This window comes from Canis lupus, chromosome 37, assembly GCF_003254725.2.
Source record: "Canis lupus dingo isolate Sandy chromosome 37, ASM325472v2, whole genome shotgun sequence".
In the NCBI taxonomy this organism is placed as follows: domain Eukaryota; kingdom Metazoa; phylum Chordata; class Mammalia; order Carnivora; family Canidae; genus Canis; species Canis lupus.
In genome coordinates this window covers 10,629,865-10,657,405 of record NC_064279.1, presented here as the reverse complement: position 1 = coordinate 10,657,405, position 27,541 = coordinate 10,629,865, and the positions used below count along the sequence as shown (strand labels likewise).

Here is a 27,541-nt window from a genome sequence, read left to right as displayed (position 1 = left end):
TAAGAGCTCCAGGAACAACGGATGAGTCCTAATGAAGATGACTTGGAGGAGGAAGTATTTGAGCTAAGCTTGGAAAGCAGAAGTAGAATAGAGACACGTGAAGTAAAACTTAAACTTTTGTCTTAGTACTTAGTGGAAACACTCGAACCAAGTTACAGTGAGATTGTGTGCCATTTTATTTATATTCAGTATTTCACACTTCTTCCAACTTAGGGCACAGCAACTGAGGACATGTTGATGGCAAGTTGATAGCAGTGGAAATAATAAACATTTCTTACGGCATCTTTCCTGATTGGTTGCAGGCAAGTGGGTCTACATGAAAAGCCAGTCAAAACCTATTTAGCCTCGGGGATCCCTGGGTGGCACAGCAGTTTGGCACCTGCCTTTGGCCCAGGGTGTGATCCTGGAGACCCGGGATTGAATCCCACATCAGGCTCCCGGTGCATGGAGCCTGCTTCTCCCTCTGCCTGTGTCTCTGCCTCTCTCTGTGACTATCATAAATAAATAAAAATTTTTAAAAAAAACCTATTTAGCCTTTTATAAAGTGTTGGGAGTCTGCTACTGCCCTGGGGACAAAGGGGAAATACCGGATTGTTTCTCTTTAGTTCCACCTTCAGAGTGGCTAGTGGTGGCAGTAGTAGGCTTTCCTTTATGTCCAGGCTTTGGTCCAAGTTCTCCACCCTCAAAGTTTATAAAGGGAAACTGTGTAAGTGTAAAGACTTATGAACTAAAAAATGGACACAAGTGATGGGGAAGATGGGAAGATGAGTGTGCCACCTGCCGAAGAGCTCCACTCCTTGAAACTTTCACCCCAAACCCTGATCCTGAGATGGTAGGTTCTTTTGAGGAGCCATGCCATCCCCAACTTCCAGGTCCTCCTCCCTCCCTCACTCCACACCTATTCACACATTCCAGACCTTGCCAGAACCAATGTGGGTGGGCAACATCTAATCCATTAACAGTCCAATAGAAAGGAGGAAGGGCAAATTCTCTCTTTTTGAACTGGTTGGTCATCTTCTTCTACCTTTGGACATTAAAGCTCCTGGTTCCCTGGGCCTTTGGACTCCAGAACTTACACCAGCAGCCCCTACTCCACACTCTATCTCTCACCCCACTCCCCAGCCACACTCTTATTGTGTATGCACTGGAGAATCTTGAAAGTTTCAAAGGAGGGAGGTGACAAAGTTGTAGCTAGGGAGAGTCTTCAGTTTGCCACGTATGAAGTAATCATAGAATTAAGAGGCTAGGGCAGCCCCGGTGGCTCAGCGGTTTGGTGCCACCTTCCGCCTAGGGCATGATCCTGGAGACCTGGGATCGAGTCCCATGTCGGCTCCCTGCATGGAGCCTGTTTCTCCCTCTGCCTGTGTCTCTGCCTTTCTCTGTGTGTGTCTCTCATGAATGAATAAATAAATAAAATTTAAAAAAAGAATTAAGAGGCTAGTGGCAAGATCAGAGAGAAAGCCGTTATCATAGTTCAATGGAGAGATAATGAAAGCAAGAGAAATTGTAATGATAGAGATAGATGGAGAAGACATTATAGATACAGGACCAACCAATTTGGAAACTGGCTGAATAAAGAAATAGAGGAAAGAGTAGATCACAGTGAAAATGAGGTGCCGTTAACTGAAATTGGGAGACACAGGCAGAAAAGCAGATTTGTAATGGAGGTTTTTATATTATATTATATATATTATATTATATTATGTTATGTTATGTTATATTATATTATATTATATTATATTATATTATATTATATTATTACATTGAGTTGGAGATGCCAAAAGGAAATGAAGTGGAAGCATTAGCCAGGAGGTTGCAGGGTGAGCTTTGAACTTGAAGAGTCTGGACTAGAAATATCCAACTTGTTAGCAGCATAGGAGTAGTAATTGAAGCTACAAGATTGTTGAACAAGAACATATAAAGAGAGAAAACAAAGGAGTGTTCCTTGTGAATATACACAGTCACAGATATGGAGGCGAAAGATTCTAAGAAGACTTGGTCAAAGAAGTCCTTGACAGAACTTCTAGGGGGGAATACAGTAGGGAGGGAGAAGTAGGGAGGAGACAGTGACCCCCAAAGAACCTAAAGACTACTAGTTTGGTCACCCTTCGATTTTACAGATTTGGCTGAATGATTAAGGTAGAATCCAGATAGCAAGGAAGTATGGAGCAAGTGGGTGGAATAAGAGAGAGTACAGAGTAGTCTAAACCATCATAAGACTTGAAAGCGGGCAGCCCCGGTGGCTCAGTGGTTTAGCGCCACCTTCAGCCCAGGGTGGGATCCTGGAGTCCTGGGATCAAGTTCTGCGTCAGACTCCCTGCATGGAGCCTGCTTCTCTGTCTGCCTGTGTCTCTGTCTCTGTCTCTCTAAGAATAAATAAATAAAATCTTTAAAAAAAAAAAGAAAGAAAGAGAGGGACTTAATTTGATGGGGGCGTCAGAGCTTGGTTTTAGACTGAAGGATCAAAGACAGAGGGAGAGTTTAAAGATGCAAGACAGTTGAAATAATGCTTAGTCCTGACAGAAGACTGAGCTATGCCAGAAAAGGCAGTAAGAAGAGGATGGGAATCCTAGGTTTGACGCAGGAAGTCCTTACCAAATAAGGAAGAAAAGATGTTTATCATCATTGAAGCAGTGAAAAATTGTGAATGACTTAAATATAGCGCAAAACATAGATATAGACATGACTACTTGAAGGAAAAGATAGAACAATGTTAAATATTATGCCATTTATGTTTAAAATAAATCATTAAGTGTGTTTATATATTAAACAAACTGGACCTTTTTATAATATGTAATTTTTATTTTATTTTTAAGTTACAATATGTGCTTTGTATACAAGGAAACAAATAATACAATTACATTTATCTAAAACTCCCAATATGGTACTAATATTGAGTGTATACTAATACATAGACCCTACATCTTTCAGAAAAAGTAACTCAAAATGATGACAGACTTAAATGCAAAACTCTACAACTTCTGTATAATAACATGCAAGAGGGGCGCCTGGGTGGTTCAGTTGGTTATGTATCTGCCTTTGGCTCAGGTCATAATCTCAGGGTCCTGGGATCTGGCCCCATGTTGGGCTCCATGCTCAGTAGGGAGTGTGCTTGCCCCTCTGCCTCTGCCCCTGATGGGCTCTCTCTCTCTCACAAATAAATAAATAAAATATTTAAGGAAAATAACATAGGAGAAAGTGTAGGTGATCCTCAGTTTGCTGATGATTTCTTAGATACACACTAAAAGCACAATCCAGGGGAAAAAAAAACATCTGTAAGTTGAATTTCATTAAAATTACAAACTTCTACCACATTTGGAAGAAAATATTTGTAAAATATCTGATAAAAGACTTACATCTGTAATATACAAAGAACTCTTTAAAACTCACCAGTAAGAGGGATGTCTGAGTAGCTCAGTTGGTTAAGTGTCTGACTCTTGGTTTTGGTTCAGGTCATGATTTCAGGGTCATGAGATCAAACAAGACTCTCCTCCCTCAGTAGGGAGTCTGCTTAAAGATCTTCTCCATTTCCCTATGCCCCGCCCCCTGCTCACTCTTTCTCTCTCTCTCAACTAAATCTTTAAAAAAATAATAATAATAAAAATAAAAACCTTCACCAGTAAGAAATAAGTTACTTTAAAAATGGGTGTCAACAAGGAAGATACACAGATTTAAGCAAATGCTCACCATGATGCCATTAGGTAACTGCAAATTCAAATGTGTTATCACTACCCATTTATTAAAATGGCTAAAATCCAAAACATTGACCACCAAATACTGGCAAGGATGTGAAGCAACAGGAACTCTGCAAAATGGTATAGCCTCTTGGGAATACAGTCTGTGTTTCTTCCAGAGTTAAACATAAGCTTACCATCAATTCAACAATTGTTCTCCTAGGTATTTGCCTAGTGAGCTGAACTTATATCCACAAAGAAATCAGCATACAAATGTTTATCGCACCCTTATTCACAATGTCAAAACTCGGAAGTAACCAAGATGCATGTTAAATATGTAGGTTAAAAAAAAACAAAAAATATGTAGGTAGCTCAGATTTTAAGTGCATACATATTTTTAAACAATAATAGAAAATTAAAATCATCTAGATAAATTTTTAAACTTATAACATGCATAAACATTCTAAACATTTTAATCTAATAATGCATCAGTTGGACTGTGTAGGTTGAAAGAAGTATAAATCTTTTTTCTCTCACATAAAAATCTGGAGGTAGGTAGAGTCTAAGGCTGTACCAGCCTTAGACTCTGCCTTCATCCAAGAAGGCTACTTCCTGCTCACCACTTAGCTGGCCCTACAATGTGGCCATTATCCCACAGTTCAAGATGGAATTTAAGGCTCCAGCCATCACATTCGTGTTCTAGTCAGCAAGATAGAGGAAGGGATGAAAAGGTGAAGGGCAAAAACAACTGCCTTTTTTTTTAACAACTCCCTTTTTAACATTTTAATTCCAATATAGTTAACATACAGCGTTATTTTAGTTAGTCTTGGTAGCATAAACAACATCCTTAATCCTGAAAACTTGCTCCTAAAATCTCAGAGGGCAAGAAGAGATTCTCATATCAAACCCTGCAGATAGAAGAAGGTGTCCGGTGACCCCTACTATGACCTGTTCATGGAAGAGGATTGAAAGAATTGGGGAATGGGATAGAACAGGGAATGGGATAGAACAGGGGAAGAAGTGAGGGTCAACTGGGGGTTGACTAGTCAGTCATCTGGACCAGTGGCTCAGAAAAACAGCAGTGAGTCCGGGGGTCCTGTGTCTGAAAAGGGGGTAAATATGGGACAGAGAAGTGAGGACAAAAGTAAGAAGAGGAGGGTAGTTTTGTTAGTGATGAAGAACCAACTACTTAAAAGTTGAAAGGAGTTACCAGAGCTTTAGGGCAGGAGCCAATATTCTGAAATATATAGACAGATATAGGTGAGAATTTGGAGAACAGAAAGAGAAAATATCAGTCATAGTCCTGCCATCTATATGCCACTTTGGAAAATGACCTTTTGTTTTCCTGAGAGGTATTTTTTGTTTTATTTTAAGCGAAATTGTAATAAACATACTATTTTGTACTCTTTTTCAGGTAACATGAATATATGAGCATTTTTCCTCACTACGATGTTCTGTTAAGGCCATATTGTGAATTGGTTAAGCACTTGGGCCCCAAAGTGTCTCTCTTTATGGCCTGAGTTTATATCCTAGTATGGGGTGATGATAGGGAAGCTACTTAACATTACTTGGCCCATTTTCCTCTATCTATAAAATGGAAGAAAAATAGTGAGAACAATAATACCTACCTCATAGAGCTGTTCTGAGAGGGGATTGAATGAAATCCTTCATGTAATTTATGTAATGAGCTAACAACCCAATGTAAGCTCTTATTATTTATAAACATAATTTTAATGGTTACATAAAATACCAGCCAGTGATATCGTCACAACCATACATTTATTACTGAACACTTGACTAAGTATCAGTCTGGGACGACTGTTAACATTTTTAATATTTTATTGGATTTATGCATAGAGATACACATCATTTAAAACCAAGTCAAGAGGCACCTGGGTGGCTCTGTGGTTGAGCATCCACCTTTGGCTCAGGTCATGATGCCAGAGTTCCTATGATCAAGTCCTGCATTGCGGTCCCCATGGGGAGCCTCCTTCTCCCTCTGCCTACATCTCTTGCCTCTCTCTATGTGTCTCTCGTGAATAAATAAATAACCTCTTTTTTTAAGTCAAAAAATATAAAAATAAATAAATTTTTAAAAACTTTAAATGCTATTTTAAATAATGATCTGGTTTTAGGTCTTCAAATCCAAGAAAGAAAAGTACATGTGATTGCTATAAAATATCACTTGAGTCCTAGATATTTCAAATTACAAGGCCAGTTACAGACTCAATGTTTGTGACCCTGGGCAAATTCATAGCTTGACACCCTAATCCTCAATGTGATGATATTAGGAGACAGAGAATTTGGGAGTAATTAGCTCATGAAGGTGGAGCTATTACAAGACAGCTTGCTTCCCCCCTCTGCTCTTTGCTATGTGAGGGCACAATGAGAAGATGGCCATCAGTAGACCCAGAACCTGGTCCTCATCAGACACCAGATCTGCTAGCGCCTTAATCTTGGACTTGACAAGGAGTCATACCTTCTTGGGACACCTGGGTGGCTCAGTGATTGAGCATCTGCCTTTGGCACAGGGCATGATCCCAGGGTCCCAGGACCGAGTCCCACATCAGGCTGCCCATGGGTAGCCTGCTTCTCCCTCTGCCTGTGTCTCTGCCTCTCTCTCTCTCTCTCTCTCTCTCTCTGTGTCTCTCATGAATAAATAAAATCTTTTTTAAAAAACAAACTTTCCTGACAACATTCCTAACAGAGGGTCTTTTCAATACATAACAGGATAACAGGACCCATCTTACCCACATATCTTGAAAATTACTTCTGGTAGTTTGGTTAGGAAAGTTTAGTAATGAAGACTACAGAGCTAAGCTAAGAGAGGCTTTTGGCCATTCATTTACAGGAGAGGATAAGTTTCTTTCTCAGAGTATGCTGCAGCCAGACGTAGTACCTCTCCTTAGCAGACACTCTGCTATTCCAATCATACACGCTGCTGTTGAGTTCAGTGTGGAGTTCCAAGAGTGGGCGTCTTCTGGAGGGAATGAGAAAAGCAAAAATTAATGCCATGCAGATATCAAAGAGGAGACAGATTGTCATTAGGGTGAAATGAGCCAACAGATGTGAAAGTGCTTTACAATTGTTTCTTTTTAAATTCTCTCTACAAGCTACTGAGTGAGTGATCCAAATCAGCTTGCCCAATGACCACAGTCCCTTCACCCAAGGGGCAACAGCATCTTATCCTGGGGACACTCCAGCCAGATGATAACTTACCTGGATCATAATGCAAATGTAGGATGGATGCCAAGAACACTGCTGGCCCATGGAAGGCTGAGTCATTTCTACTATAGCCCATTCCTTGCTGCTGAACCACTACTGAAGGGGTTGGGTGGTCATAGGTCATGAGACATATATCTGGGGTCCCCAGAACTACAACAGAATGCATTTCACACATGGCTCAGAAACATCATTCTAAACTGTAACGAGTGAACAACTGAAAAAAGGACTGCTAATCTTATGTGGAAATAATCTTAAATAAAAACCAGATAACCAAGCTTTCCCTTAGAAAAGTATTCTTGCCAATAAACATCAGAAATGTCTGTATAACACAGACTTGCAGATGTGGGGAGTCAGGTACCATTTTCCACCTATCAAACTGTCAAAACAGGGCAATAAAAGAGCGTGCAGTGTCGAGCAGAATTTGGGGACATGGGCACTCTCGTGCAAAGTGGGTGTAACTGTCCTAGAGGGCAATCTGATAAGACACATCCAAGCCTTTCCAAATGTATGCTGTTTGACACAGCACTTCTTCTGGGAATTTTGCTCAAGAAAACAGTACGGATGAGCACAAATACTGAGCTACAGAGATATTGAATGCTTTCCTTGTATGAAAGCAAAATGCCTTCCAAAGACTGAAAATTGGTCAAGTAAATTATGCCATAGCCATATTCTGGACTGCTCCACAGACATTAAGATGATGCTGTAGAAATGTGACTACTGACATGTAAAATATATGGGATATACTGTTACACCAACTAAAAGCAGGTTATAAAGTAATAGTGGATGATGATTCCATTTTGGTTTAAAAAACATTTAGATATGAGACGCCTGGGTGGCTCAGAGGTTGAGCGTCTGCCTTCAGCTGAGGGCGTGATCCCGGGATCCAGGATCAAGTCCTGCATCGGGCTCCCTGCGAGGATCCTGCTTCTCCCTCTGCCTGTGTCTCTGCCTATGTGTGTGTGTGTCTCTCATGAACAAACAAATAAATCTTTTAAAAAAAACATTTAGATATGATTGTGCAGGTATCCAAAAAAAGATCTGGAAGGCAAAACACCAAAAAAGATCTGGAAGGCTAACAGAGATTGGTTCTAATAACTAGGATTATAACTGTTTGTTATGTTCTGGGTTCAGCACGTATATTTCATAGGGTTTTTTCAATAAGGCATATGTACTGCTTTTGTCATTTAAAAAAAAAGGCAATTAAAAATTTCTTTATTTTGAAGACCAATATCCAAACTACAAGCTGACTAGCAAGTGACCTCCCGAAGCACAAAGCATTCCCAAAACATGTATCTCCTGTGGCAATCCCAACAGGGAATGAAAAATCCTTTTCTGCCTGAAGAGAAGAGCACCCCACGTGGTAATCACAGTGGTAAACTCCATCTTGGTAGCAAGAGAATTGATGAGTGGTCCAAGGATGGGCCACCACCGAGGCGGCTCACCTGTCTTGCCCCAGTTTCTGGGAAAGGCATTTCAGGTACAATGATGGAGAACCAGAGGACTGTTCCAGAAGGGACACGTCTGCCTTGCACAGGCTCCAGAGGAAGTCAGCTTCCCGGTGAATGGTGCAGGGCCCGGGCTGCTTGGCTTTGGATTCCACATTGTTTACCTCTGGTCCATCCACCTCCAGGAAGCTGCTGCTGTCCATCTGGCCTTCTGACACCACATAGTTCTGAATAAAGAAGAGCTTTGGCTTCCCTAAGAGAAAAGGGCATGCGTCTCCCATGAACATCCTCCTGACCTGATCCAAAGGGAACCCTGAGTTTGTATGATCCACACCAAACACACTCTGGGAGCCACCTCGGCTCACCAGGACACACACAAAGCTGTCGTAGTCTTGGTGTTGGGGCATGCGGGCAACTTGGCGAAGAATCTGGATTATACTGTCCACGTTCAGATATAAGAAATACTGGACTTCGTAGCCCAGGGAGGTGAAGGTGTCCCGAAGAAAATCTGGATAAAATAAACAAACACACAGGGAAAACAACACTAGGATGAGAAACACTTAAGAGGCAGTGGATAGCAATCCTAAGCACGGGCTGATCTCTGCTCCTTATCCGTTTCTGCTTTTGTGCCATATTTTGAGGTTTCAAAGAACCGGAGCAGGGGGCAGGAAGGAATCAACCTGAAACACATTTATGTCCCAGGATCTCAGTTACCATCCGCCCCATTATACCACCTTCCCTGCCCAAGGCCACCAGCACACGTGGCCACAGGCATGGATGGAGCCTACTTCTAGGCCAATGCAACCAACAGGGGAACAAAACTTTTTCTCTTCAACCAAAACAAAGCTGGGGACTTTCCAAAAGGCTCTTTCTTAAACTCACACACAAGTAAGGAGGAATGGATGCATTTGCAAAGTGCAGACCCGCACCTAGATCCAAATGGCTGCAGGAAGGGTGGCCCAGGTCACGAGTCCCCTCATCCCCACAGCTGTGGGCTGCTACAGCTGCGGGCACCTCCATCCAAGGCGTGACTATTTCCAGACTCCCCAGTTGCTCTCATGACCCACTTCCCAGTGTAACCTCTGACCAAGATTCCCTGTAATGCCCCCAAGAATTCTTCTCTTAGTTTCCAGAAATTCTGGATTGGCTTTGCCTGGAAAAGCAGTGTTAGGGCGTGGAAAAGGCAGACTTTAGGGTGCACAAGCCTGCCTTCTAACACTGACCTTAAACATACCTGTGGCTGCATGACCTCAAAGAAGTAGGGCTCCCTAGCTTTTTTTTTTTTTAAGAATTTATTTATTTATTTATTCATTCATTCATAAGAGACACACAGAGAGAGAAGCAGAGAGATAGAGGGAAAAGTAGGCTCCTTGCAGGGAGCCTGATGCAGGACTCGATCCCTGTACCAAGATCACACTCTGAGCCAAAGGTAGATGCTCAACTGCTGAGCCACCGAGGCGTGATGGTGGAAGTGATAGAGGTGATGATACTCAGCCTATGAGCATGCTGTGAGGATTAAGTGAGATAATACACATAAAGCTCCTGGGACTCTATTCCTTTTTTAAAGAAAATCTTGTATCCATCTCTTAGAAGTTTCTAGAGCCTTGGAACCATAGAAATCCTACCCAGTCCATTTCTTGCCCATCTGCTCAGTTTGCCTTCATCAGAGAAATAGTTTTCTGCTTTGTCACATCTTTCTAATAGCAGAGGCAGACATCTTTCTCTTCCTCCTTAAAAATTCCACATCCCTTTGAGCCACCCTTTAAGTTTCTGTTCCTTGTCTGAGGGATGCCTCCACTTCTTAATTCATTTGTGGAACAAAAAAAAACTGTTCTGCCCTAAGCTAGACAGGCATCTCCGAATTCAGATTATTACTCGAACTCTCAGCCAGCCAACTTTTCTGGATTTCTCTTCATGTCTCATGACTATATACCCACCTCTCTTTGTCCCCCAGGGATGTGGTCTTCCAGAAGTTTACCACTGCGTTCACCCCAAACCAAACAACACAACACTAATTAGAACAGATATAACTTAAAAAAAAAAAAAAAAAAAAAGAACAGATATAACTTCTACCAAGGAACAAAAAAGGGCCCTGTCTCATACCAGTGTAGGCGTCACAGAAAGGAGAGGTAAATAACTTCCTTGAAATTACTACAATTTGTTTGCCACAAATTGTCAACTCTCTACATTAAACGGGTCTGAAGTCTGAATAGTCACAAATAATTAAAAGACTCCTAGCATCAACCAAGAGTTTCGACCTTCTTGCCCTGCAAACTTCACTGACCACTAATAAACTATAAAAGTGAAAGTTAGCTATCGCAATTTCTCTTTTGGCTTCTCAGCAGGAAATAAGAAGAGGAAAAAAGAGAAAAAGAAACCCAGCCTTAGGTAAACAAAAGCTGGAATAAACAGCTACTGGACAAATAAGAGCTCACTTGAGCGCTCTGAGTTTAATTTGCCCAGCCTACGGGCAGTACCTGGATATGTCCACATCGAGTCTAGTAGAACTTCCCATTCAGGAGAGCTGTGATTAATTATGGCCCCACATCTACCAGATATAGCAGTTTTAAATACGTCCATGAAGTTTTTGACACCCCTTCCTTAAAAAGAGTGTAGTTCCCCTACCCTTGAATGCAGATCATGCTTGGTAACTCATTTCTAATGAATATGGCAAAAGGGATACTATGTGACTTCCACAGCTAGATCATAAAAAGGACCTGGTTCTTTCTCTCTTTTGAACAGCTCACTCTGGGGGAAGCCAGCTACCGTGTCATGAGAACACTCAAGCAGTCCTATGGAGAAGCCCACAGGAAGAATTAAGGCCGGCCTTGCACCAGCTCCACAGACACATAAGTGAGCCACCTGAGAGGATCCTTCAATCTCAACCAAGCCTTTGGATGACCTCTGCTGAAATCTGACCACAATCTGCCAAGAGACTCTGGGCCAGAACAGCCCAGCTAAGCTACTCCTAAACTCCTGCTCCACAGAAACTGTGAGATATATAAATAAATAAATATTAATTTGCACACATTATTAGATGAATAATTTACCAGGTAAATCAGGAAAAGGGAATGATAATAATTATTACTTAAGGATGTAGTTAGGCTACATACTTTTCATCTGGCCCAAAGGTAAGGGGGAAAAATAATTATATATCACATAATAATGGAGAGATATAAAGAAGGTGTCAATCTCCTTAAAACCCTATGATAAGTAAATATCATGAGGGAAATGAAGGACATGATACATGTTGCTGGATAACCTATTCATAGCTTGCTTGTCCCCACAGGATCTCAGTGCAGTAGAAAAAGCCCACGGACACTGCCCCCTGGCCTTCACCTCAGCAGGTGTAGGCAAGGACCCCAGTACCATCACTACTGTTTTATGCCTCAGGCTTCGGGGACTCACATGTCATGGGGCATTCTTTCCTCCAGGGGGCAGAAGCAAACAGGAAAACACAAGACTCAAAGCTTGTTTACTTTGACTCACTTCAAAATCCTCTCTTCACCGAAAGATTTCCTGCCTTATCAAAGTCCTTGAAATAAAGCCACAGTCTGTCCACGCTGATGTGTAGAGGTCAGGGACCGCAAGGGCTGTCCTGTGCCTTCCATCTCTTGCCTTCTTCTGGGTTCCTGCGGGTTCTGGCTAGAGTGTGGCAGTCACACAGCAGCAAGAAGGCAGCTTGCATGGGACCAGCAAAGAGGAACCAGTCTTGGAATCACAAGATCTGAGTTTTAAGTCCTGGTTCCTCTACCTATTTGCTGGGTCTGAACCTTGCCTGGTCCTAGAAAAGCTAATTTACGCCAACAGAGAGGCTAGGAAGAGGATGGGAATCTCACGTCCAGGGCAGGAAGTGCTTCCCTAAAGAACAAGAGAAAGAAGGATAAAGGGGAGGTCCCCAAAAGCCATTAAGAACAGCAGATCTGGATGGCCCTCAGACCAAGATGGAGCACCTGTTAAATATCCCTCTGGCAACACAGTCACCTCAGTAGACACAGCCTGAAATCATCATACTTGATATTTCCCATCATGTCACATCTTTCCTCTATCAGATGGGGAGGGCTGATGCTAGCTAGCATTTGCAACTTTCTTTCTTGGGCCATCAAGAACATGGATACATAGCCCAGTATGATTTACAGGCTCGAGGGAGTAATGACGGTATGAGTTTGAACAAATTAACCATCTTAGTTTATTCACCTGTAATTAATGTGATTAATACTAATGCCTATACCATGTTCTTCAAAAGGTGGCTGTGAGGATCCAGTGAGATTTCCGTAAAGACACTTTGCAAACTATGAGTGCCTACTCAAATGTAAGATATTAATTTTAAAGAAAATAAAGGGAAAAAAAGGAAAAAAATAAAATAAAAATAAAATAAAAAATAAAGGCAGCCATTTTACCACATCATGAAGCTTGCAGAGCATCTCTCTCATGGAAGCTTCTCCTTAGAAGGGATGTCCAGAGGAAAGTCTCTCAGCCTACATTAATATGGTCTGAGAGCCATCAGATTCTAGGTCTGATTTATCACAATAACTGCCCTGTCATTTCCCTCAAATAGGGGAAGAATAACTGGGAGGCTGAGTTTGGAAAATAAAACTTCAACAACTGCAGAAGTCACACTTCTCCTTCCCTGCACCCTGGAAACCCCACTCTTGACCCAGCCTTGCCTCTGGAAACCTCAACTTCCCGAAATGATGAGCTTTCTTGCGGCCTTACAGTTAGTACAAGGGCTAGGGTCAGCACCACCCACAGGTTTGGGGGCTATTGAGATGAAATCCAAAAAAAACTAAATATAGTAAAAAATTATGCCCCCCATTCATTTAGAATTTGTTTTCATCTACAATGAGTTCACATTGCAGGTGTCTGGCTGGCTCAGTCGGTAGAGGATGTGACTCTTGATCTCTGCATTGTGAGTTCAAGGCCCACCTGGGGTATAGAGATTCCTTAAAAATGAAATCTTAAAACAAAAAGAGTTTGCATTAATTTCACCACAATCTACAAAAGGAAGTCCATTAAATTAATGTATAGAATAACTAAGACAGAGGAAGTGTTTCATCAGTCTATTTACCACCACTTAGTACCTTGAATGAGCCCCATTCTAATTACAACGAAGCACACAAATGGAACCCACATTGGGCAGGATATTCTTAGTGAGAAGGGGAGTTCCGAGGTCAAACATAAATGTGAAGTGCAAAGTTGATTAAGACTTAACTAAGTTTCTTTACAGGAGGACTGCTTAGTTGTTAAGGCCCATATGCAAACCTCCAAAGGAGGAACAAATGATTCATCATTTTTCAAATCCAACTGACCCCAAAATTAATGTCTTAAGCAGTTCCTCTTCCTACGTTGCAGAAACCCTGTATTGCAAGTTGGGAAACACAGATGAAGTACCTGCCCTTCAAGAAACCTATAATCTAGTAGGAGAAACCTCTAAATATGCACAAAAGAATGACTGACATGTCACATGGTACAGTGGGATTTTAGGTAAAGTAAGCGGAGAGGAGGAGCCATCAGTGCAGTCTGAGAAACCTGTGATGACTTTGTGGTAAAGGCCTAATTTAAACTGGGCCTGACAAAATAGAAGGGGGGGGGGGGAAGAGATGGGGGAAGATGATAAACAAGGACAGAAGAATGAGTGAGTGAGGAAATCAGTAGTAGAGACAGTCTCGTATGAGTCTGACTTGTCATCTGTTTCCATAGACCAGTCAAGGGATTTTGTTTTTTGGTTTGTTTGTTTGTTTGTTTTTAGTCAGGAGGTTTTAATGGACAATCTACATTCATTCAACATCATAAACTACTTATTAAATGTCTTCTTTTTAAAGTACAAATGTTTACTAGTAATTCCTTCTGTACTAGCTTTTCTTAGGAGAAAACAATATTCATAATAAGCCTGTCTACTGCATGTCAAAGAGGCTTCTAGGGTACCTCAGGCAGCCACAAAGTACTCTTCCACATATCCATAACTCCTTATCCACAATTCAAAAACCCCCAAGGCTCTGAAAACCTTAAGGTCTTTTCCCTGATTCATTTTGTGGCAAATCTTTCCTGAACCAAGGAGAACCTATTGATAGTCTTTATTACACTTAATGTGAACTTCCATTCATTTTGCTGTAGAAATAGTAATGTATGGGCTCTAAGTATACTTTTACTAAGGACCTTTATAAGTATGAACTCACTCCCTTCTCCCAACCTCACGAAGAGGTAGGTCCTGTTATCTAACCATTTTATAGAATTGACACTGAGGGGCTCCTGGGTGGCCCAGTTGGTTACGTGTTCAGCTCTTGGTTTTGGCTCAAGTCATGACCTCATGGGTCATGCTCTCACAGGTCATAATTTCATGGGTCATGATTTCATGGGTCATGATCTCATGGGATGGAGCCCACAGATCAGGCTCCATGCTCAGCAGGGAGTCTACTTGAAGATTCACTTCCTCTGCCCCTTCCCCCACTCGTGCACTCACTCACTTAAGTGCATACGCTCTCGCTCTCACGCGCTCTCTCTCTCTCACTCAAATCTTTAAAAAAGAGAGAGAGAGAGAAAGAGAGAAATTGAGGCTTACAGAGGCTAGGAAAAATAACCAGGGTCACAAGCTATGATATGGCAGAGCCATGATTCAAACCCACACAGTCATTCGAAGGGCCCAACTCTGACCATGCTCCTATAATACAGGAAAACACAAATACATATTCAATCCCTGCACACAAGAGGCCCACAACTCAGCAAGAGAAACAAACACACACACTGGGTTTTAGTCACAAATTCACAGCAGATCATGGCTTTATGATTCTCTTCATACAATAGATATATATCCTACAGCTGGAAACTTTCTACCAATAAATGAAACAAAACTGATTATAATAGAAAGTAGAAGACAATTACTCAGTCTTTTTTAAAGGAGGAAATTACTCACTGAGGAAATATTTTTTCATTCTTATATGGGTACTAGTGGCTAAGAAAGAACGGACACTTTTCTACAGCTGAAGAGACAGCATGTTTCACATCTAACCAAAAATAGGACATGAGAAAAATGAGATCATATTTGAAATCTGGGAAATTCAACCTAATATTTGCTAATTTGACCTTCTCTTAGACTCTCTTCCCATAAAACTCACCATGGCAACATTTTAGGTGAGCCTGAAAGACAGATCTGACTCATCCCAAGAATTCCAAAAAGCAAGATAACCGTGGGAATGTGATTATCAGCCCTTCTGAGGAAGGGATAAATGATTAAACATGTTCTTTCACAATGAGATTCTTATTCTCTCTGACGCATCACCAGTGATTGATTCAGTTTGAACAGGACATCCAACAGCAATTGAGCAAGAGAATCAGTTCAGATCCAAACAACAGTAACACACAAGTAGTACTGACTCAGGCCAACAACTCAAGTACAACGTGGCGGAACTAAGTGACACACTGCCTCTAAGTGAACACACAATTATAGTATTTTTAATTTTTCCCCAGAAAAGCTTCCACAGTCTATCTATATGAAATGATGGGACATCTAATAACACTGAAGCCAGGGAGCCTTCCATTTAGATCCCACTCTGGATCCCAGAGGACTCCTCCCTGCCACAGTATCTAGCATGAGAAAGCAAAATCGAAACTCCCCAACTTTTTGCCAATTACACCTTTGTACCAGAGACAATGCTATATGCTCCTCAAATCCCCTTCCATTTTTTTTTCCCGGCACAAAGCCAGTCTGAGTTTCTTATCCACTGCAGTTAGGTAGGGTCACACAAGTGAGTTTGACCAATGGAATGTGGATGGAAATGATTCATCTCACTTTCAGGACTAGTCCCTAAAACCTCTTGAGAGATCCTCCACGTACTTCCTTCATCCATCAGCCAGATGCAGAGGATCCTGTGGAAAACCCCAAGGCTTCAGATGGTGGAGTCATTGAATGATCACTCTAGCCCAATCCACACTAAGCTGTGACACGAGTGAGGAAGTACCCCTTGCTATGTGAAGCTACCGACTTCCACAGTGGTCTGTTCTAACAGCTTGATCACTGATGAGCACAGCTTATCTGGGCTGTGACCTCACCGTGGGGCACCAGTTAAACTGCAGCATCCATACCCACCTGTGTCATTGCCAATGCAATCAATTATCAGACAGATTCCTAGGGGCTTGCTCTGCATTCTGTATCTCTCCTCTGGTATGTGCTGGAAAGGAAAGCAGGGATTGTTAAAAACTCTCGCCACTGCTCTGTTTACATAAGGTCCCACACACACACTATCTTTTCTTTTGGATTTCCTCAAGCTTCCCGTTGCCAGGTGAATCATTCAATAGACACAGCCTGAAGTCACCACAGCTGACATTTCCCATTAATTTCAATTTTTTTTCTCTATTTAGGTAATGTGCTTAAGACAAGCTGTTTCAGTTTTTATTTAATTTTCATGAAAATCACAGTCTCTTTACACATGACTTAGCTCTGCAGGATAAAGACAATTTAAAGCTGAGAGAAAGGATGGGTCACATGTTTCCACAGTAACCTGAGTTTATAAAAGTATATTTTTCCAAACCAGCACAAAAGAAGGCCTTCTATTGCCTCCTTATGGAGAATGGGTTTCAGCCTTTTTATTTTATTTATTTATTTATTTTATTTTATTTTTTTGGTTTCAGCCTTTTTAAAAGGCCAGAGCAAGTCAAGGTTCAGCGTCACTGCTTACTTATATATTCAGCAATCACTCACTGAGGAGAGAAGTGCCACTCTGGAATTTCCTGCATTCCAAAGTTCACAAATGCAATCCACTTCAACATTTTTCTTTTTGCTCTATCCCCCTAGGAGAGCTCTCTCAGGAGAATGGAACTCTCAACGTCCTATTCTTGTCACAGAGAATTATTAATGGACAGCTATTTTAAAGAGAAGCCAGCGTTCTCTACAGATACCGCGCATACAGCACAATACCAAATCAGATCAATTATTCTGTACCCTCGGTAGAAATGGTCCTGACTCCTGGACGGATGCCTTCACTGATTCTCCTGGGGGATGAGAGAGAAATCAGTTACAAAGCTGAAGGAGAATTGAGCCCATTCCCATGCTGACTGGGTTTCTTTATATCTCAGTTGTTCTCTTCCCCAGCTCTAGTCAGCCCCAAGGTGCCAACCTCACCCTGAAGAACCTAACTGTTAAGAAAACACAAGTTCCCATGCTATGCAGGGGGTATAGAAAAACTGCTTAAATAACAAGGGAAAAAAGGCTCTCCTTTGCCCTTTTCCAGGCAAGCACCAGGTGACTTATGAATTTTTAAACTGATAAGGAGAATCCAATAATCTTGTCACCCAACAACATCGGTAGCTTTTTTCCATGTGTGAAACCATGGGCAATGCGTAGGGGGGCAGCCTTAGAGACTGGAGAGCAGGGAAAATTTACTTGTCACTTGTGCAACAGATGGCCATGTTTTCTTAGTCCAGTGATATTGAGAGATCATAAAATAAAATGACAACGGCAAAGATAGAGAGCCGTGAGTATAACAAATGTAGATGAGCCTAAAGCCAATAATATTAGGTAAAAATGACTTTATTAGCTCAGAGAGGTAGAGAAACCACCAGTTTTGAAGTCATAAATGGCTGACTCAAACCCTAGCACCTTCACTGAGGAGCTCTGTGATCTTAGGCAAGGTTCCTCCTAAAGTCTCAGAGTGTTTCTTTTGTTTTGCTTTTAAATCCCTAAGATGAACATACCGACATCTCCTTTATAAGATTCTTACAAAAATGAGAATATCTAAAGACAAGCAAAGAAAATGGCAGTATTTATAATGTTTGGGGGAAATGAGTACTTTCAAATTGTAAGTTCAAACAGTCTTTTTAGGGGCATCTGGCTGGCTCAGTCAGTAGAGCATGTGATCCTTTATCTTGGGGTTGTAAATTCAAGCCCCGTGTTGGGTGTAGAGATTACCTCAAAAAAATAAAATCTTAAAAAAAAAAAAGAAACAGTATTTTTAAAGGACAACTGGCAATACACTTAACATTCTGCTTCTAGAAATTATCCTAAGGAAATAATGGAGCAAGTATGCAAAAATACCTACTGAATAATTGTTTATAATGGCCTCAACCCAGAAAAATACTTAAAAATTCTCCAACATGAAACTGGCTAAACAAATCATGGTACACATAATGGGTACTATACATGTTAAAAAAAAAAAAAAAGGATAGGAAAGATCTTTATGTATTTGACATGAAAATATATGCAGGATATATTAAGTGACAATGGATTATGAAATAACATGAATAATATTAATCTCATACACTTAAAAATATGTATTTGTGTGTATATGCTTACACATACATATACACACTTATAAGAGTCTAGAGGTATACAAATCAAATGTTGTTAGCGGTTATCTCATACCTGGGATTAAAAGGAAATTTTTCTTTTTCATTTTGTATTTAAGCAATCGTGGATTAACAGAATTTTAAAAACCACAAAACAATCTATGTAATATGCCTATGTGGGGTTAAGGCACTTAGTAAGAGCTTAATAAATTGTAGTGATCATCATCATCATCCAATTGAAATCTTTTTGGAAGTCCATATATGAATGCTTTTTTCTTTATTCACAAATAAACCAGGTCCAGGCAAAAGCAGGTCCCTAGGTCTCCGAAGGATCACAATGGGTGTTGGGAGCCTCACCCACCTCACCCATCATTAAAATTAAGGAGAAACCTGCCATAAGGGTACACTATGGAAAGAACAACATTTGTTCTTCATTCCTACCCAAATCTACCAGGTCCCTTATTTTCTTTTTAAACAGCTTTTGGAAGGCTAATTCTCACCACCTCATCAGTGTTTTGAGAAACACGCTGTCACTTCAGGAATAAATTCACTTCTCAGTAGCTTTTGCTGGAGAGCGGAATACTAGGTAGGGAATGACAGTCAAGAGCAGTACCATCTGGCTAATCTGGGGGAAATGCTTCTCAGTTTCTAGGTTTAGGCAGACAGCATGTAGGTTGACTCATAAGATTTTGGCAAGAGGCCTGCCACACAAAGAAGGCTTCCATCGGGCCACTGCTCCACAATTGCCTCTGCACGCAGGACAAATTCTAAGCTCCTCAGGGAGGACTAAGCCCTCCTTACCTGCCTATCAGTCACTGCCTCCTGAAGTTCTGAGGCTCAATCAGCTACACTGCAGTGCAAGACCAAGTCTCATTCTTCACTTCAAGGAGGACTCAAGATTAGCAAAAGAAATACACTTTAAAAAAAATGATGTGATGGGATCAAGTGCTGATGTTTTAAGAGAGAAGAGAGAGATCGTATGGGTTGAAATGATTAGTTTTTTTATTGTATTTTCCTTTCTTTTTAGGAGTAGGGGGATGTCATCTGTACAAAATCTAAATTTATTAAATGTGCTATAAGACAAGATCCTAGTAACTTTTCTTCTTCCTACTGCCAGTTATTTGGTTTAACATTAACATTATCATGGCTAGATTAATGTTTAATGTTTTTTCTTTCAGTTTTTTTTTCAAAGATGTATTTATTTATTTATTCAGAGAGAGCGAAAGAGAGGCAGAGACACAGGCAGAGAGAAAAGCAGGCTCCATGCAGGGAGCCCGACGTGGGACTCGATCCGGGTCTCCAGGATCACACCCCGGGCTGCAGGCAGAGCTAAACCACTGCGCCACCAGGGCAGCCCTAGATTAATGTTTAATGTAGCCTGGTTATGGTTCCATCTCAGGAATAAATAGCACAACTCTTTAAAATACAATCAAGATGATGAAGCTGATAGAGTAAGAGGTATTTGCATTCAAAAAAGCTAATTCATTAAATAATTAGAAATGCCATTGACTACATTTTAAGAATTTAACTGCTATTTATGTTGAGAGCTTCATCAGAATATGTAGATAAAGGAAATGGCAAACTCCCAAAATGCAACAATTGGTACTTGAATTATCAAGTATTTATAAAGAATGAATAAAAAGAAAAATTGGGCTTACGTTGAAGGTCAAGTTGTCTTACATTGAGTCTTTGTTCTTTACTTCTTCCATTCTGGAGCTTCAAATATAAAGAATAAGGTCACATCCCCTGTTAGTTTTTTCAGAGGCATGTTATATCACACCTCTTTAAATATCTCAATAGAATTCTTGCACAGGAAAAAAAAGTATCACATTCACAGTTAAATTATCTAAAGAAGAATAGCAAGAATGGTTAACTCCATAAATCCCATAATCTCTAAACCAAAAACAAGGCAATTCTTCTTTTTAAAAAGTGAAAGTACAATGAACATGCAATATCCTAAGTTAGCTTATTAAAATGTTTTAAAACAGCGCAATAAAGTCAGATGTTATAGTATTGTAGAGTTGCTATAATGATTCCAAGTTAGAACAAGCTGTTAGAATATCAGATTGACATTTTACTCCTGATCCTTTAACACAGAGGCAATGTATGGTATGATTAAGAACGAGAATTCTAAAGTGTTGGCAGGGATGTGGGAAAAAAGGAACCCTCATGCACTGTTGGTGGGAATGTAAATTTGTTCAGCCACTGTGGAAAACAGTACAGAAGAATTTCCTCAAAAAGTTAAAAATAGAAATATTATTTAATCTAGTAATTCCACTGCTGGGTATTTTTATCCAAAAAATACAAAACACTAATTCAAAAATATATATGTACCCCATGTTTATTGTAGCATTATTTACAAAAGCCAAGATATGGGAGCAGACTAAGGATCTGTCAATAAAGAACAGACACAGATAAAGAAAATATTATATATATATATGTAATGTTATATATATAATAGAATATTATGCAGCCACAAAAAGGGTGAGATTGTGCCATTTGTGACAACATGGATGGACCTAGAAAATATTATGCTAAGTGAAATAAGTCAGACCGAGAAAGACATATACCACTCATATGTGGAATCTTAAAAATAAAATGAATAAACAAACAAAAAGCAGAATCAGACTTATAAATACAGAGAACAAACTGTTGGTTATCAGAGGGGAAGGGGGGTGGAAAAATGGGCAAAATGGTTGAAGGCTTCCAGTTATGGAATGAATATGTCACAGAAATAAAAGGTACAGCATAGGGAATATAGTCAATGATATTAGCTTGTATGGTGACAGATGGGAGCTGTGCTCCTGTTAAGTGTAACATAATGTATAAACCTGTGGAATCACTATGCTGTACACCTGAGACTAAGGTAACATTTTTGTGGCAACTATACTCAAAAAATAATAAAATAATAAAATAAAATAAAATAAAATAAAATAAAATACCATGAGGAGTTCTAGCCCAGAAAAACCTGGCTATGAATCCTGATCCTGCCACTTACTAACCATGAAAGCTTGAGCAAGTTATTTAACCTCTACATCTGTTTCTTTATCTTCAAAATGAGAATAATAATAGTAGCCATCTTATAAATATTTTGTGAAGATTAAATGTTACACAAAACATGTAGCAAAGTGCTAGCATATTAATTTGTTTCTATAATGTCTAGTTATTGTTTTCCTATAATGCCTAGCTGCACTTAAACCACATGTGGGCTTGGTTCTTAAAAATAAGCTACCAAAAAAAAAAAAAAATCAGCTACCAATTCTGAGGGCTAGAATAAAATTAGAGAATGAAAGATTGAACCGACCCTTTCTCTTCTTGGATGACAAGTCCTTTGTAAGGTACATAAACCACATACTGCCAACCATCTGATAGGTTCAGCTTTCAAATGACAGTTCTCCTCTGAAGCTATCCTAGCCAAAAGACAGAAGTATACTATTCATTAAATCTTTGTGTCTGAATTAAAAAAAAAAAAAAACATGTAAGTTGCTATTATCATGAATAATAAGTGACTTAGCCAGAGGCTTAATACTACACAGAATTTGGAACCTCACATGGATGTGCATTCACATTTATGTAGCCATTAGAGAAATATAACATCAAATCAAAGCTAGGTTTAAAAAAGCATTATATTGCAGAATGACACAACTTTTTTATTCCATAATATGTTGTGCCATGTGTCATTTAATGTCACTATAATCTTTAAAGCACTTTGCACTCTTACATGAGTTAACATCCAGGCATTCACTTTCTAATTTTATGAGAAATTCACTGAATCCATATGCCACAGCTCTGCTTACTAAATGAATTAATGATCAGGGTCATAGATCAATACAGCAAATTAAAGAGAGTTTTATATAGAGAGTATGTGAGCTCCCAGTAGGCCACATAGACAGTGAATACATTGACTTTCGTCAACAAAATAGAAAGGCGATAGTAAAAATATGGCAAGCTTTTAACTAAGAGTGACAGTATAATTTATATTAGATATACAACAGTAGAAAAAGCTCAGGAAATCTGGATCTGAAACCTAAATCAATTTTGTTTCATGGTATCACACCATGAAATTATTCTCTTGGTATCACAGAGATTCAGAAGGACAAGAGGAAGTATCTTTGATTCTTGAAAAAATGACAGATATGCTTAAGCTATGGTATGATTGGTATGTAGTTTATTAAATATACCATGGTATAGAAGAAGGAGCATGGACTAGGACCAGTTCTGGTGGTCCCTTGAAGTGGGCAATCACTAGTGCACTTCAGGCCTAAATTTTTTATTTGTTCAATGAGGGGGGTTGGACAGTATAATCTTTCATACCCACTTCAGCTTTGAAATTCTTTTGCTAAGGTTTATCTCTCATAGCTCACATTCTCCAACAAAACTTTCTATTCCAGTAGTAGTTAATGTTTTCCTCACACACTCTTATGAAAGGGTTTACAATTTAACCACAAAACTGCACTATGACCTAAGCCTGACTACAAATTCCACATATCTGTATATGGGGATGAGGATATTATAGTAGGATTAACTTCTCAAAATAAAAAACTAACCAAGAACAATTATGATAATACCTTGCACTATTTACTAATATAACAAACAGAAGTGACTATGTTGTATGGTCACAAATCATTCACTCAGTAATATAACTCAATAACACAAACACTTCTGCTGAAAATATTGATATTTATTTTGAATTACTGTAGTAACAAAAGACTGGGAAGCATCTAAATATATACACACAAAAAAGGGTCATACACATTGTGATACATCCAGAAAGTAAAACCATTAGAAACAATGACTAAATAGAGGTGGTCCCATATGACTCATACAGAACAATTTCTAAGAATTCTCAGCTCAGGACAATGGGTACAGTGTTCTACCATTTGCAAAAAAAAAAAAAAAAAAAAAAAAAAGTGAAATATGATATGTGCATAGATTACCTCTGGATTTTACAGAAGGAAATGGTTAACAACCATTTGGGGAAGGGAATTGGGGTCAGAGAAAACATACTTTAAAAATTCTTTTAGCACACCTTGAAATTTTTGTTGACAAGCATGCCCTACTTACTTATATTTAAAAAGCTAAATTTTCTGAAGACCAAATGAACAGTGAACAAAACATTCAGTTGTATATATGTACAGATACACAAACATGCATAGAAAAAAGACTAGAAGGAAATTTGTCAAGATATTAACAGTTGTTATTTTTAGATGGGATAGAAGTGATTTATTTTCCTTCTTTTATATTTCTCTGTACTTTCCAAATTCTTTCAATGAACACAGGTTAGCTCTGTAAGTATAAGGCATACATATTTTTTAAAATGCACAGTTCTATCATTTTTTTCAGACATTAAATGAAGTACATGCTGTAAGAATATGTATATTCTTATCAAAGTTCTGAAACTGTTTCACGCTGGAATTCCAAACATTTGCTCCAGACTCACCCTTAAGTTACATGAAGGATCCTTTAGACTCAAATTTGGGAATGATGCCTGGAGTGCATTTGTATAATTTGTTCCAGCTCCTTGAGCTGTAAACAGAAGAGAGGTATTGACAAGATTTACAAGCTTTTGTCAAGTGAATATTCAACAGTGGCTCAGTTCAGAGTCAATCATTCTGGGATGGAGCCCTACTTCAGGCTCCTGCTCGGCATGGAGCCTGCTTCTTCCTGTCCCTCCCCCTCTTCCTCTCCCCCCCACCTCTTCTCCCCTTCCCTCTCCCCCTGTTCATGCTCTTCCCCCAGGTGCCCATGCATGTTCTTTCTCTGTCTCTCTCTCCCAAATAAAATCTTTAAAACAAAACAAAAATATCAGATCGGATGACTTTCCCACTGTCATCAAGAAAGGACGAAAAATGCTACATGGACCCTTGGTCTTTTATTGGTCATTGGGGCGTGGGAGGTTATCTGTAGGTCACTGAGTCTCAGCTATGCCCTTTAGGCTGTGACTCTTTGGTGGCAATGGATTGCTAACAGAGCCCATGCTGAGACTGAGTCTAAAAGACAATGGGGGAGGGGTGGCATGAGAAAGAAGGCCAATGTGAGTCTAGCCTTCTTTATGAAGGGAGTCAAGTACCCTTTTCCATGAGGAGGTTTTATGAAACTCAGGACACATGCAGGGCAGTTATGACAGGATGTCATTCAGAATTGGATAGTTGTCAGGCCCAACACTGGAGCAAGACAGAAGGGCTTGGCATATACCCAAAAGCCCTGAGTGTCCACAATGCTGCCAGGCTGTGCAGAAAATGGAGATATAGACTATTTCTTGAAGGTCCAAATGTTAAGAACTTCTTGGCAGGGCTTTGCAGAGGGCTTAGACTCTGTGATCATGGGTGTGGGTAATGAAGTCAGTAGATCTGGGATGTGAAAGATAGAAAGGGATATGATCTCTAGCCATAGGCTAGTGGGGGCTGATGACACTCGGGTTCTGTTCCCTCCACTTATCCAACAAATTTTTACCAACCAAACCCAGTATGCACAGGGTACTTTCCTTAGGCCACAGAGAGGCCAAAATTCTACTTACCAGACTGCTTGTATTTCTGGATTTTTGTCTTCAAGTCTATTCTGTGGATGTTCTTCAGGCATTTTTCTAGTAAATCCAATTGATCTGGAGCAATCAGATTTAGTTTTTCTAATTCGATCACAAGATCTAGGAAACTCTGAAAGAGCCACCAACAAGACACAAATGTCAGTAAGGTTGACTATTAAGCCCCAAATGCAAACCTCAAGCTGTATGATTTGTGACAGCAAGAAAATGTAGTAAGAAGAGCCCCTTCCATGATCTTCAGTGATCCTACACCAGACCTCTCTGCTTTATAGTCCCTCGAAGGCCAGGGGCAAATTACACTCCTGGATTTTACTGAGAAAGAGGTGGTAAGTCTTTTGGTGGACAACTGTACTTAGGTTGGGGATAGACACAAGGGCCATTTTATGTTATCAAGAAGTACCAAGAGAGCAGGCCTAAAAATAAAAACCTCCTGAGGTCATTCTCCTCCAAAAGGCCAGGCTTTCCTAAAAGGGGAAGAGAGAAGATAGCTGGGGGAAAGTTCTTATTAGAAAAATTCCAGTGGGGATCCCTGGGTGGCTTAGCGGTTTTAACGCCTGCCTTAGGCCCAGGGCGTGATCCTGGAGGTCCAGGGTGTGATCCTGGAGGCCCAGGATCGAGTCCCAGAATCGAGTCCCACATTGGGCTCCCTGCATGGAGCCTGCTTCTCCCTCTGCCTGTATCTCTGCCTCTCTCTCTCTGTCTCTCATGAATAAATAAATTAAAATCTTTAAAAAAAAAATTCCAGTAATGTGATTTTGAAGTTCCTAAAATATTTTAATCAATTCTGGACATTCCAACTCATTCTGACTCAAGAGTTACGAGGAAGCAAAATTAAAAAGTGATATTACTACTCACTTGCCCTGGACCAAAGAGACTATTAAAGAACTATATTTCAGAAATACTCATTGCTTTGGCCTTTTATTTCCCTTCTGTTTAACATTTGATTACTGAGGCTCTATATTTACTTTTTAAAATAATCATCAACATGAAAGTGATATAAGTGATTGGCAGATAAACTGATTTAGGGACACCAAAAAGAAGTCCTATTTTTTCATTTTCCTTCCCATCAGATGCATTTGATGGTGGGGGCATCCAGTCGTCCTATATGCCTAGATTTCAGAAACAAACCTACAATTATTAAGGAACATAAGGAAATTCTCAGGTAACAACTTACCAAAGGACCATCCTCAGAGGCAGATCCTTTAAAAATATATTGTGGAATATTCTAGAATATTCACCCCATCTCCACATGGAGCCTAATGACTTCACACTGACCTCAGCTAGCTGAGGGGGGAAATAGATGGCTGTGGGAGGGCAAGACAGGAGTGGACTCGCACTTCCCACGTGTCTGCACTCGGCATGAGCAGATGGGACTTCCTAAACTTCCCAGATGGTCTATCAAATGAGAGAGAGAAACTAATGCAGAAACCCCTCTGGCTTTTATAGAAATAAGATAAATACAAGGATGAAGAAAACACCCAGGGCCACTCTACTTCCTCTCAACTGAGAAACCAATGCTCTTCCCATCAATGTTATTAAGAAAAAACGTTACTCTTCTCACTTCTTACTTTTACCCCCAGCTTGGGCCTCTCCCCACTCTTCACACCTTAGAGACCACAGCCGGCCTTCTGATAGGCTCTTGGGAACATCAACCAAGAAAGAGAAAACTCACCTTATCCTTGGCTACTTTGTTTCGACCCATATGATCCCTCATGAGGAATATTAATGAGGACACATCAGATTTGTCTAAATCATCACCAATCTCTGTCATCAGCACCCTGGAAACCAGACAAGTTTTTAAAGTAAATTCAGATACCATTCCCAGTGAAAACACCAAGAGCCTATGCCTCTGCTATGCCAATAATTAGTTAAAAGACTATTCAGGCCCCCATCTGATACATACCCCCATCAAACAGAAAGCCTAGGCTATCCCAGTAAGATATCTCAAGGGAACTCAAAAAGGAAGTTCATCCTTTCCCCTACTTTCAATAGGAAATAGTACCTCTCTTTCCAACTAACTGCTCTAAAAACAACCCAGAGAATAAAAACTTCCCTAAGGAATCCCCTAGCTCCCCCAGATGTTACAATGAAGTAAGTAAAAAACATATATGACTAAGATGGAAGACATAAATAGATTTCGAAGTGATCTTGTCTTCTCTGTTTGACAAGTTCCCAGGTGATGCTGATGCTATATAGACCCAGGCATCATACTTTGAGTCACAAGCTTTTACAGCAAAGTTATACCTGGGGTATCCAACTCAAAGCGTAAAAAGCATGGAGAGCCTGGAGATTGTGACCATCAATGTCTTTGTCTAGAAAGTCCTTCCTGATTCAGTCACCTCTACTCCAGGGGGAGCCACCCTCACACTTTATCTGGG

The 27,541-nt window shown here is 40.1% G+C and overlaps 1 protein-coding gene across 15 annotated transcripts in view; it reads right to left on the bottom strand.

Moving 5' to 3' along the window:
- Positions 1-5,434: 5,434 nt before the first annotated feature.
- CFLAR (CASP8 and FADD like apoptosis regulator) overlaps positions 5,435-27,541 on the bottom strand; it is a 39,253-nt gene continuing 17,146 nt past the window's right edge. For 14 of the 15 annotated variants that reach the window (XM_025441495.3, XM_025441496.3, XM_035710712.2 and 11 more), the window contains 8 exons: positions 26,836-26,941; positions 25,140-25,275; positions 24,063-24,148; positions 20,281-20,338; positions 17,280-17,329; positions 16,428-16,509; positions 8,342-8,852; positions 5,435-6,654 (listed from right to left, as the gene is read on the bottom strand). In XM_025441495.3, the coding sequence (XP_025297280.1) occupies positions 6,516-6,654; positions 8,342-8,852; positions 16,428-16,509; positions 17,280-17,329; positions 20,281-20,338; positions 24,063-24,148; positions 25,140-25,275; positions 26,836-26,941 (1,168 nt within the window). In that variant the 3' untranslated portion in view covers positions 5,435-6,515. Of the gene's footprint in view, positions 6,655-8,341; positions 8,853-16,427; positions 16,510-17,279; positions 17,330-20,280; positions 20,339-21,926; positions 21,950-24,062; positions 24,149-25,139; positions 25,276-26,835; positions 26,942-27,541 lie in introns of those variants that run through there. The other variant, XM_025441501.3, reaches the window with a different exon arrangement.